General features: G+C 35.9%; 1 protein-coding gene across 30 annotated transcripts in view; it reads right to left on the bottom strand.

The window, feature by feature from the left end:
* Positions 1-13595, bottom strand: part of clasp1a (cytoplasmic linker associated protein 1a) — a 66358-nt gene that overhangs the window by 19331 nt on the left and 33432 nt on the right. For 20 of the 30 annotated variants that reach the window (XM_082176582.1, XM_082176607.1, XM_082176584.1 and 17 more), the window contains 14 exons: positions 11115-11258; positions 9714-9790; positions 9527-9619; positions 9270-9415; positions 8591-8726; positions 7833-7903; positions 7675-7734; positions 7113-7190; positions 6781-6948; positions 5285-5331; positions 5016-5186; positions 4085-4108; positions 2880-2987; positions 446-601 (listed from right to left, as the gene is read on the bottom strand). In XM_082176582.1, the coding sequence (XP_082032708.1) occupies positions 446-601; positions 2880-2987; positions 4085-4108; positions 5016-5186; positions 5285-5331; positions 6781-6948; positions 7113-7190; positions 7675-7734; positions 7833-7903; positions 8591-8726; positions 9270-9415; positions 9527-9619; positions 9714-9790; positions 11115-11258 (1479 nt within the window). The remainder of the gene's footprint in view (positions 1-445; positions 602-2879; positions 2988-4084; positions 4109-5015; positions 5187-5284; positions 5332-6780; positions 6949-7112; positions 7191-7674; positions 7735-7832; positions 7904-8590; positions 8727-9269; positions 9416-9526; positions 9620-9713; positions 9791-11114; positions 11259-13595) is intronic. The other 10 variants (XM_082176593.1, XM_082176611.1, XM_082176585.1 and 7 more) reach the window with 1 other exon arrangement.

Below are 13595 nucleotides of genomic sequence, written 5' to 3'. Positions count from 1 at the left end.
ACCTCAAAACACAGCCAGAAAAGCTGATGAGGAATGGAAGCCGTTAGTCAGCCCTGTCATCATTTAACAACAGGTAAATGAATAACATGCAAAATACAGCAATGATTAGCCACTGAGTCAGTTTTGGCATAAACACTTGCATCAGACAATTAAATGAATGCTGAGCTTCATTCACACACCAAACTAGTGCACTAGTCAAATCAAATGGGATTTGCAGTGAACAATGATTCAGGAAATTAAAGTAAAAAAATCCTGCCATCTATAATTACCCACAAGGTCCTACCTTTTCCAAAATAGCATAGCAAAAAATCGTCGTAAAGCATACTCTTAAGGGATTTCTCAAGGAACCAGTTTAGGTCCACCTGAGTTCCAGAAACAAGTTGTTTTATATATACCGATGATGTGACGTGATGTGATTTGCTGATGACGAATACTTTGTCCCTACCTAGGCCCAGTCTGTTGGGGCTGGTTTCACGGCTGCACCCTTGGCTTCGTGGGACCCTAGAGTACTTGTCTGAGGGTGTTGTTGGGGCAGTGGCTCTAGGAATTCTGCCATATGCGTGTCCCAAGAGCTTCCCTGGAGAGCTGGATCGGCTGCCGGCTGCAAAGGGAAGCGAGACCAGGGCTGTTGTAAGTAACATGGTGAATGATTATCTACCAAATGCTAATGGGCTCCCCTCTGATTACAATTGAATTTACATTATTAAAAAAGTCAAATGAAATAAGGCACCTTTTTTTATAAGACACTGAATCATCTCTTTAATATACAAAGTGAGCTTCACTAAACTGTGGAAATGTGTATGTGCTGTTTATAATGTTGTTTTCCATTATATAAGGAATTAATGTTACCATGATTGCAAGAAAAGTTTGGGGTCAGAAATATATATATATATTAAAAGAAACTTATTTAGCAAGAAAGCACTACATTTATCAAGTGACAGTAAAAGCTACAAAAGATTTCCATTTAAAATAAATGCTGTTTGAACTTTTAAATAATTCATCAAAGAATCCTGCAAAAAATATTTTCAAAGGATCACTGAGGGATCATTTGACATTGAAGAGTGGAGTAATGGCTTCTGAAAATTCAGCTTTGTCATCACAGGAATAAATTACATTTTAAAATATATTCAAATAGAAAAAAGTTTTAAATTGTAATAATATTTAATAATACAGTATTACTGTTTTAACTATATTTTTGATCAAATAAATGCAGTCTTCTGTAAAAAAACATTTAAAAATCTTAGGGGTAGAGTCCAAACTTTTGACTGGCAGTACATTAACAAGTTTTTTTTAATTTTTTTTTTTTTTATCCACCTGCTTTTTCATTGCATTTAGTGTTTAAATTCACCCTCAATGTTCTGTTGATTTTGATCATCAAAATTCAAGGCATTCATGATCAGATTAATTCTTCCCAAACTTGTAAACTAAAGAAATAACATAAAATAGAACAAAACAAAAATCAACTTTATAGAAAAATAGTATTTGCCAAACAATGGTGTGAAAACTAAACTGAAATTTTTTTTCAATGGTGACTATAAGCTTTCCTTTACTCACATGGCCCGTTTGACAAGCAAAAGCTTACGTTTAAGTGAACAAAATCATCTCAAAGAAAAATTAAATATGTGTATGCAAATATATGAAGAAGAGTGCTCTACTCAGATACAGACAAACACAGAGACGGACAAACAGGGTGAACTTGGATCCAAGGTCTATTCGAGCTGTAGGGAAAACAATAATCTCCACAGGCATGGTAATGTGACATACTATGAGCGGCAGACACCTTGCAAACATTTACAGACAGACATCAAAGCAAGAACAAATACCCAACTATCATATCATGTCGGATCTCTATTTGAACAGAAATAAAAGTAAGATTAAGCTAGAGAAGAACATGCAACATGATGGTATACGTGTGACTCATGCAGGGTTCATCTTGAGGGTATTAAAGCAGCTTTATTCTGAGGAGGGGGGGCTTACCACTAGTGGGGTTAGCTGATCTGGATCCTTGTGTATGGAGGCGAAGCAACGGACAGGTGAAAATTAGCCAGTTACAATAGACGCTTGATGTGACGCATGGTTACCCAGCATGCATCAGGCAAGATGGCGTTTATTCGTGCTCTAGCAAATTAAATCTACACATTTAATGCCAAAGAGTGGCTTCAACTATAATTGTGGAATAAACTCCATGTTCAGGATGCCAAACTGGGTTGTGAAAACATTAAAAACAAAGTCAAAATGGAAGATGATAGTGGTGGCAGACCAATGGTCAAGTATCAAAGCTGCTCAAACGCAAGTAAACCTAGGAAGGTGAAACATGTCCTGGTATCATTTCACCATGAAAAATAAACTAAAAAATAAAATGACAGCCTGTTTTTAGGAGCATTATGATTTTTTAAAAAGAAAAGAAGTTCTCACTGATGATTGTCATATATAATTATTTAAAGGATATGTTTAAATAAATGTATGTACATAAATTGTATTTAATAAAAAAACAGTAATACAAAATTTTATTTACAGTAATAAAAAATATGGCGGTTTGGAGGGGGGGTATAATTATTATCATTATTATAATGCCACAATCCAATAAAAATTTTATCATTTTATTATGTGAAAAGAAAGACGCTGTGAAGTGATATGGGAACCATGGAACTAGCATAGTTGAATTTAGCAAATTGGTTGTCTGGGTTGTCAAATACACAGTTTAGCTGTAGATTTCAGTAAATTCTCAAACATTAATATTGCAACAATATGCACAATATTACAGTAAAGGTTTTAGTAGTAAAACAAAGCAAAAACCATGGTAGCTTATAAATCATACCATGCTTAAATCTTTTGTTGGGTGTAACCGGTGAAGGATGGGATCAAGGAGAGACACTTACGCTGGGACTGAGACACCACTTTAGCTCTGCTTCGACCTCGGCTGTCTGTCACAGTGCTGTTGGCGTTGACTGCACTCCCTGAGCTCTGCCTTCTCGTCCGCACTCGACCTGGAGGTTAAAAAAAAAAAGTGTGAGATGAAGCGATACAAAATGCATGAGAGATTTAAGAGTGAGTGACACAAAGAGAGACAAATTGAAAGGTTTTAACGACAACAATAAAAGGACAGGGATACTAAAGACAAACAAGAGATTTCCCTGATGAAAATATACTGACTGAAAGGAATTACATGACATGCTGTACTGAGATGACTGATGTTTAAATAAATGCAACAGATTACATTATTGGCTTTTGAGCAGACGTATCTATCAAACCATACACTATCGTTCAAAAGTTTGATGTCTATATGTATTTTAATTAACCAGACAAAATCACTTAAGAACAAGTTCTTATATTCAACAACAACCTGGCAAACATGTTGATATATATATATATAAAGTCATACTTTTGTTCAACAATAAAGACATTTATAATAGTAAATGGAGTAATGGCTGCTGAGAATTCTGCTTTCCAATCACAAGAATAAATCCCATTTTAAAATATATTCAAATAGAAAACAGTTTATTTAAATTGCATTACTATTTCACAATATTACTATTTTTACAAAAAAAAATTCTTCAATCAAATAAATGTAGCCTTGGTGAGCATAAGAGACCTCTTTAAAAAAAAATATATATATATATATTTTTTAAAACTTTTACGAGCCCCAAATTTTAAACAGTAGTGTACCTATGGAGTTCAATTATATCAAATAAAAAATTGGTTTGCTCTTTTGACACAAAAGTTCCAGTATGAAGCTGTGCAAAACAGCCATTTTGTATTCTGTTTCTGTAACCATAAACTAGACCAATACCACCATATGTTTACATGGTTCCAACACTTTTGAGCACTTTTTTTCCAAGGTACAAATGACACATTACAGACCATATGAAGTATAAGTGACCATTTTCATTTCACTGAACTACTGTTATTTACTATGAATAGGAGAGGAGGGGATATATCATGCAAACGGGTCATGCAGACCACTAGAATAGTCAGATTGCCAGATGTACAGTTGTTAATCATCAAAAGAACACTGCTCGAATCCCTCGGACAGCACAAAGGGTAGACATTCACACGCACACACACGTATACATATACATCTTACCATCTATTTTACCAGGTGCACCGTCTTTGGGGCAAAAACACAAAAACAAAAGCAGGGGAGTGCAGGGTGGAGGAGAGGAGAGGCATAAGAGGCAGAGATTAGAGTCAGTTAAGCCCATAGAAGCGTGGAAGACAGGGATCTGCTCAGAAACGGGCCTTGCATGGAAGCACACGGGAGCTACTGAGTGTGACTGTGGGTAAGGAAATAAAATCTCTTTGATCATTTATGAGGAATCATGGGATTAGAAAACGGTACAGAAAGAAGATTATTCAGACAAAGGTAACAGACAAGTTAGTGATCAAAAGTTAGGTGGATGCGTTATAAAGCTCCAACATTCTCTTCCGTCTTCTGCTGAAAAACTAACACTGAGAAAACCAAAATACAACTTAAGTAATAAGCAACATAAGACTTTTGATAGTGATTTTACACTATAGTTTAAAATGTGCGACTTATTGATTTTAGAAAATGGAACAATATGACAAAAAAAAAATGTTTCAATAAATTAAAAAAAGTATTTATAAAAAGACACGTTGAATAAATAATTAATTTTATTATTAATAACAATACTGTTATTCCAGCAAGTATATCTAAGTAGTTTCAAACACATTGTTTTTGAAAGTCGCTTAACTTATCAGAATTTAGAGTCAGAACAATGCATTTTATACAATTATTTTATTCTCCCTCCTGAAAAAAAACTAGACTAAACTTTCTAAAAAAACTAATAAAAAAAACTTAAAAGGATAATAAATGTTAGAATATCCATCGTTTGTTCCTCATCACAGAGCAGCTTAATAGCATCTATGGTGCCCATCAGTTTTATTAATGGGCCGCTGCAGCCATAAAAGCCACTGATTTTTATGGCTATTTTATTAAAATTCCTAATTAAGGATGAAAGAGGAGAAAAGATGGATAGAGTGTGATGAGGTCTTACCCAGGGAGGCGTAGGAGCCTGGAGGCAAGGCTGCAGCAGCGCTGAAGGGAGATGGGGAGGTTGCGGTGGACATGCGGGATTTGGCACTGGAGGCTGCGTTCACGTCTACGTCGCTGCGGGAACGCTGGAGGGCACCAGGGGTCGAGGACACCCTAGAGCTGATCACTTTACCTGAGAAAACATTACACAGACAAGAGTTACAGACATGGCAAAATGGCTAAGTAATAGTACTAAGTACCAATAAAAAAATAACGTGTTGCTTTACTTACTTCTTGTAACGGGGCCTCCAATAACGCTCTTCACTGACATCGGTCGACTGCAGGAAGGTAGATAGAAAGATTTTTAGCAACAGCAGAACACTTAGAAAAGAGTGAACAAAACAGTAATCAGTCATTTCAAATACATATTTTTCAGTCTACTGACAATTGTTATATATTTCTCAATATTTTTCAAGTTTTTCAATAGATTTTCAAATACAACACTGTAAAAATCTAGTTAAAAAAAATTAGGTTTTCCACACTTTTTTTTTCACTGTGGAAGTATAATTTTCATTTCATGAGTAATATTATTTACATAATCATATTTTCAAAAACATTTTACAAAATTTGGACAGTATGAACCGAGTCAACTCTGCAACAACACTGTAAAAAATTATTTTTCAAAGTAAATAAAACAGTATTGTTTTATTGAGATTGTATTGTTTACAAGAATATATTATTTCAGTCTTACTACTTCAGAATTTCATGTTTAATTCAATGTGTTACTTGCTGTTTCTTTGTAATTATTTATTATTTATTTATGAGTGAATATTGTTTCAAAGTAAATCCTACACCAATTAAAAAGAGCATTAAATCTACAATTAGAATGTGAACTTCATTTGATATTGTCAGCAAGTGTGAATTTAGTGTAAATATTCAGTTTATCTAGTAACCCTATCTGTAAATAAATATATACCATCTGCAAATAATAAATCACATTGAAATTGCAATGTTAATTTGCTTGTAACACCTTTTTTTTTTAACAATTTTTGTGACCAGTACACAGCAGTGTTTCTGCTTTTGTGTATAAACACCGACAGCAGATTGAGACTATTAGAGCTGTCACTCATCACACTGGTGCTAATTCAAGATGATCTCACTGCCTCTGATCAACAGGGAGAAAATGTAACAGATGCTGCAGTCTAATATTGAAGATGAGATCACTGCCTCATATTAAGAAAAGACTCAACATGCTAGGAAGCACAATCATCAATCTGTGCACATGATCCATCAGCCAGCTGGCAAATATTTCACCAACTTCAACAGGGACAGCCATAACTCACAGTTTTTGATAGCATGAGCTGGCAAACATTACATAGACAATGTTATCATCTACAATCACTGAACTGTATGGTTATTCACCACCGTTCGAAAGACTAGGGTCAGTAAGATTTGCTAAATGTTTTTGATAGAAGTCTCTTAGGCTCGCTGCATTTATTTAATCAAATATAAAACAAACAAAAACACAGCAAAAATGTTAAATATTATTATAATAAAAAAAATACTGTTCTCTTATTTTAACATATTTAAAAATTTAATTTATTCCCATGATGGCAAAGCTGAATTTTCAGCAATCATTACTCCAGTCTTCAGTGTCAGTTTATCCTTCAGAAATCATTCTAATATGCTGATTTGGTGCTCAAGAAATAGTTGTTTCTGCTTAATATTTTTGTGGAATCTGAGATCGATTTTCTCAGGATTCTAAGTGAAATGTGTGCATGTCTTACTTGAGGCTCTCCTGTGAGCTTGAGGAGGAGCGGTCGGACTGCGGTAGAGACACTATACTGTCAGAACTCTTCAGATGGGACTGTAGGGCCTTCTGATAGGTCGACTCCAACGCCTGAAACAGGTGCTCTGCCTCCCGACTGTAATGGCCATGGAATCCCCAATAACACCTATAGAACAAATGGACAACCTCTTAAACAAAACCATGGAAATGATCTAGACTGATACAAATGCACTATTAAAGCACATAAATGAATATCTCAATTAAGTATTGATCATGCAACGTCTAACCAAGGACTGCAAATATACAAAAGAAAAAGGCAAACAGACTTACTTTCTTGCCACAGATCTGGCCTCAGAGTCAGCATCATGGATCCCCTTCTTGATGGTCTCAGTGAGAACCGCCACATGCCTAGGGTAGTAAGGAAACATGATGAATACAGTTTCTTACAGTCTGCAGAACCAACGGTGAATTCACTGAGTCTCCTTTGAAACTTTCTGGACCAGACGGCAGACCTTTTTTTCCCAGTTCTCTAAAGGCAGAACAGTGGGAAAGAGAGGATAAGGGGAGTCCAGACCTCCTTATAAAAGAGCTCTAGGCTATATTGCCATGGAAACGGCTGGGACGCATGGTTGCCACACATCCCTGGCTCATCAATTCAACCCGCGAAAAGAATCATCAGTTGCCTGTTCAGCCGAGCTTTGATAAGTAACACGTTTTCACCAGTTAAATGTCACAAAAACAGGAAAGGGAGGGGGGTGACTGCTTGGCAGCAGAAGGAATAAACAGAAATTCATGCATGTACCAAGTTCTATGAGATACATCCTGAGCATAAAGCACTTGACAAAAACTAATATGTTAATTCTCAACACATCATCAATCATTTTCCACTCACCTCTCTAGAGTATGTGTCTGCCATTCTTGCAATAACAGGTCTAAAAACTCATAACACCGTCTGATGGGGAGAAAATGAACAAGTATTTCTATTAGAAGACAATGCCTTTCTAAATTTTTAAAAAATTTAAACAGATCTCTCAGGGAGGTCTAGTTTACCTTCGAACAGCCACAGATTTAGAAGTGCAATTGCTGGTGATGATCGGGATAAGGCGTGGGAAGTGTGTATGCTGAGAAAGACAAAAAGCACAATTATAAATCTTGGTTCTAGAATATTAAACACAGAATTAAAACATAGGATTGAATAAATACACTACTGTTCAAACATTTGGGGTCGTAATATTTGTTTTAAAGGTTTTTTTTTATAAGAAGTCTCTTATGTTAACCAAGGCTGCATTTATTTAATCAAAAATACAGTTAAAAAAGAAAAAACTGTAATATTGTACAATTTTATTATAATAAAAAATCATCACTTATTATAAATGTCCTGACTGTCCTTGCTAAATAGTCTTAATTTAATTTAAAAAAAAATCTTACTGACCCCAAAAGTTTGAAAGGTAGTATAAATCACAAAAAGCCTGAAGCCTCTGAGGGCTCATTAAAGCTAATATAGTGAGGAGCATGTGAAGTGCTAGTATCCAAATGTGAGCAGTGTCATGTAATTCGTTTTGTAACTTCGCTATGTGTGAAATTGCTGCCCATTTAGAGCATCCCAATTCAATTGAGGTTCTTATGAGGTTCAAAATTAGTTAGGATGCTGCCTTAGAGGGTAGCTGCCTATGTAAACAGTAGACAGCAAGGCAGCTCTCTAGGTTTTGGAACAGAATTATTGTGTCACTCTTTTCATTTAATCCCAGAATGGGCTCTTAATGTATAAATACATGTGAAAAAGTAAAAAGAAAATCATCAGAACTCACTCGTAAGATGATGCGGATGGCTGCCATTCCGGATGTGGCCATAACTTTGGCGCTGTTGGGCACCAAGTTGAGCAGCGTAGGCATAATGCTTTCAGCCACGTGATCGAATTTATTCCCCAGCACTGAAGACAGATGCCTGAGAGACAGCAAAAACCACCAATCAACAAGACATAAGATACGTAAACTTCAGGTCTAGATGGAAATGAATCAAATTTGTGTGACATTAAGGCATGGAACTTGTTTAGATATCCATCAAGTGGCTGCACTTTAGCAGAAGAGCTGTCCTGCACGCTCCAGTCAGCTCAGTTCCACTTCATTAGAAACACATTACGAGCCAGAATAATTAAATACCGACATTGAGTCATGCTCAATCGCAGAGACCCGCACAACAGCTTAATTTACCCCTTGAAACAGCACTTTTTAATGCTATAGCCCGATGATATTTGAGATAGAACATGCATCGGAGTAAGATTAAGTGCCTTTAAGACTGATTTGTGAAAAATGGCCCTGCTGCTGAAGTGTGTCTTTGATCAATGAACATCTAAAGGTGGCACCTTCTAGCTGACTCTTAACAAGTCGATATTGGTAGTGGATATCAGACTTAAAAGCTATATTTTAAAAAACAAAACATTTTTACAGAGACTGGAAGAGAAAATGGTAGAGAAGAGTGGCTTCATACCCGAACGTGATACAGGCCTCTCGAACCACTTGTGACCGAAGATCTTTAGCTGAAAGCTTGAAGGCACCTTCTAAAAGACGTAGATGTTGAAGGAAACCCTCATGCTCAGTCGCACCAGCCAGGACCAGTGACCGCACTTTCTTCAGCTAAATACATGATATAAGAGTTCCTTCAGTGTCACGCCAAAGACAAGTTATTCAAGCTGGAGTGCATGTATTGTAATCATGTATACTAATGTATACTAATCAGCGACTTACAGCAGTGATGCGGTGCTCCCAATCTTGCTTGTCATCTGACAAAATTTCTCGGATCTTATTCAAAGAGTCCTCCAAATCCTTACTGGAATATATCTGAAAACGAACAACATATATGTCTTGCTTTGAATATTTAAATTCAAGGAATCCATGATAAATTGCATGATAATGTCCATTCAAGATACATTACCTGCACTGCAGGTACATCTTCAAAACCCTTGATAAAATCCTCTTCGTCCACACCTCCAGCGCTGACACTGTCCTTCCCTGAGGGATTGCAATCATAAAATGATATTTAAAAAAATATTTAGGACTCAATGCCAATACCGGTGAAATTTCGCAATTCTAATCTACATTCACAATTCTATTGTACATTAACATTGTAATTCAATCAAATATTAAACTGCAAAATATTATTACAAATTAAAATAACCATTTTAATATATTTTATATGTATTTTATTCCCGTGATGGCAAAGCTACATTTTCAGCAGCCATTCATTCCAGTCTTCAGTGTCACATGATCCTTCAGAAATCATTCGAATCATTCTGGAAGCTGTGATATATTTTGATGAATAAAAAGTTCAAAATAACAGATTTATTTGAAACAAACATTTTGTATAATTACACAATCACTTTTGATCAATTTTACGCATCCTAGCTGGATAAAAGTTAGAAATTCTTTCAAAATAAACAACATTATATATAAGTAATATATCTCAGTGATGTAAAATTAATGCACACCCAATGCATGGGTTTATTACTTGGATGGGTTAAATGCAGAGGACAATTTCCGAGTATGGGTTGCCATACCTGGCCTTCACTTCACTTTCTTCACTTCTTTTTTTAAGTTATATTTTTTAAAGCTTATTAAATGTTAAAACTGATAGCTGTCAATTATACTGTAATGTTGAATGACTATAATTAATGGCTAAAATAGAGACAAAATGTATATTCAATAGAGACATCAGAATCAGATCCTGGCCTTCATTCATAGTGCCTAGTAAAAAGATGACATTAAACAAATATAAAAATAAATACCATCTTTATGTTGTTTCTACATTATTTTGGAGATTCGATGTGAAAGTATTACAATATTAAAATATATGTTAGGTGCGGTTAATCACGATTAATTACAGAAAAATTGATTCATTTTTTTTTATCGATTGACAGCATTTATTTTACATACATACATACATACATACAATATTTTAAACTGAGATTTTCAAGTGACTTCATGATGGATTTAAATGCATACAGTATATGCCTTCTATTTAAATCCACCATCCAATTCACATGAAAATCTGGGTTTAATACATCAAAGACTATTACATAATATAGAAATCTGCAGTGTTGCCTCTTGGCCAGCCAACAGAGTCCTTATTTATCTCTAGTCATTTCTCAATATCTCTTCTCCTCTCACCCTGGTAAACTACAAGCTTTTCGAAAGATAATCTTTCTGAGAACAATTCGATTTCTCCTTGTTCAACATGTTTATGTGAAGTATTTATGGAGGTCTACAGTGTTTACTCTGATCTGACTTCAGGTTCTCAGTTGTAACCTGGGCTGTGCTGTAGTAGCTGTGGTCTTACCTGTAGCCCTGGATCCAGAGGCAGAACTTGGTCGTCTCATCGAGCCCATGCTGCCCCCTCTCTTGCTGCTGGAGAAGCCCTTAGAAGAGGTAGAGGAGGAGGACCTGCCCCCATCCACAGAGTCTTCGTCATCAAAGTTCTTATCTGCAGGGAACACAAGCAACATTGATCAATGTTTCATCAAATATGTTCACTGCTGTACTCTCAATCAAGAAGACAGGTCATCATCAATCTGCTCTGAAACTGCAGCAACCAATGACGAGGGACTTGCAAAAGTATGCTCTTGAAATCGACTCATTATGGTTTGTCTGAATAAGTTGGATGTGTTTCGGGCTCATTCAGAAGGATACATAAGTGTATCAGACGGTAACACATATGACAAGCTGATTAATCTTATCTGGAAGAGCACAAAAGGAACACCACAGGAAATACTTTCTTCCTGAGAACACAAGGGAAGGCTTACATTTACTTTTCTCTCCCTCATCTCCCTGGGTCAATATTTCATCACCAATTACCACTAATTTGTCACATTCATCATCATAACATTCTGCCAACCTACATCTTTTGATTATAATAATTCCCTATCTTCAGAGCAAATATGTGGAATGAAGACCAAGGCTTTTCCTCATACTGCAAGACCAAGCCAAAGACCATTTTTAGAGTTCAAACATGTCAGCAACCATTCTTGAGTGATGTCTAAAGCAGGTTACAGTTCAGAAAATTACAGGAAAATTCAAAGATTAATCTACTGCAAGGGGACTCTGGACATAAGCCGCAGTAACAACTAAGCGGACATGGACACATTCCAGCAGTCTGAGAGGAAGGGGTGGCACACCAATCTTTCTGAACGGGAAGGAGACACAGGATGAATCTATGCTTCTGCCTGATTCTTTCAGAGCACTAGTGCTGTTCTGCAATTTGGTTTAACAATTAAATGACATACAGATAATTAAATTGATTCAGCTTATACACATGCTCATTAAGAAGTCATTTATTCACACTGAACTATAAACAACAATAAAATACATGATACCCTAAAAGAATGAATATTGGATAATGCACATTTCAGAATTAAAAAGGTATTATACAAAATTCAGTTTTTTGTTTGAACCCAGTTACTTTAATATTATATTACTGTAATATATTTGATATATTTTTGTTGAATATTATATAGAATATTAGCATAAATATTATGCAATTTGATTTATTTCATGCTCTAATTTGAAAGCATTTTTCATAGCATTTTTAGTGTTCACATATTTGAATGGCAATGTGATTGGGAGTGTGCACAAGGATTAAATAACCACAAAGGGACAATTATGTAATAATCCTGACAAGCCTGCAGAGCACAGTGCAAACAAACCAGTCAAAACAAACCACGACAGTCAGAGCAAGGGAAGAAAACTTTCAATTGATATTTTTTTGTTCTAAGCAGACTTGGATTGCAAAGTCTATTCACAGGGTGGCCTCTGTTTTTGTGCTCATGATGGCAGAGGAGACACTGTTTGACTATGGTACAAAATCCCCTTTTATAAACTACCTCTGATAATTCTCCTAAAGATGGATATTTTAGACTCGTGCCAAGATTTTCTCTTCTCTAAGCCAAGAAAAAAAAAGAGGATTTTTTTTAAAATGATTTTATATATTTTGTTTTCATTTGAACCGTTTGATCAATGATTAAGAGTGCAACATGTCAAACCAATGCACATGCATGCAAAAAGGAAATAAGCAGATTGCTGTTTTTTTCAGCATTTAGCTGAGAAATGTCGTTTAGAGAGAGCCACAGTGGGCGGAGGAAGGCAGTCGCAGTGTGCTCTAATTAAACCCATTGGAATGCTTACTGAGAGGTATGCTGACTGCTGAAAAATACAGCCCAATATCATTGGTGGGTTGTAGGGACAACAGAACATGTGTATGTGCATCAAACATCTGAAGACAGCGGATGCCCACAAAAGGCATCTTTCATAACCCAGCATGTGGGAAGATAGCTATTGACAGTCAAAAATGTCACACAGGCATCCTTCACTCTGAAATCAGCGGTTTTGTTGGAGCTCAAGTAACTAAGTTATTGTATTATTTCAATCAATGATATTGATAACAATTTGCTTTGATTTGAGATCCATCAGAAGCAGGCCGCTACTGACTCAACAACATGCTCCGTAACTCGCTTAATTGGCCAAGAAAATGAAATGGTGCATCATAAGACTGCTGTGCAAATAAATGTAACAGCGAGCTCTTATTCAACTGAACGGGAACGTCTCCTCTGGAGTAAAAATGGCTAATGAGACTTTTTTTCCCCCTGTTTTATACCACCTGAAGATTGTGTGGCAGATCAAAGTGCCAACATGTCAAATGAAATAATATGAAAGAACTAGTCATACCTTAGCAGCATTGGTTCGAACAAAACGTCCCTAAAACACACACGTGTTTTCAAGCTTGTAATATTGAATAAATTCAACGTCCTTTCAATCGGATAAACCC

The sequence above is a fragment of the Leuciscus leuciscus genome (assembly GCF_965113295.1).
Source record: "Leuciscus leuciscus genome assembly, chromosome: 7".
Taxonomy (NCBI): domain Eukaryota; kingdom Metazoa; phylum Chordata; class Actinopteri; order Cypriniformes; family Leuciscidae; genus Leuciscus; species Leuciscus leuciscus.
This window is presented reverse-complemented; position numbering and strand designations above follow the sequence as displayed.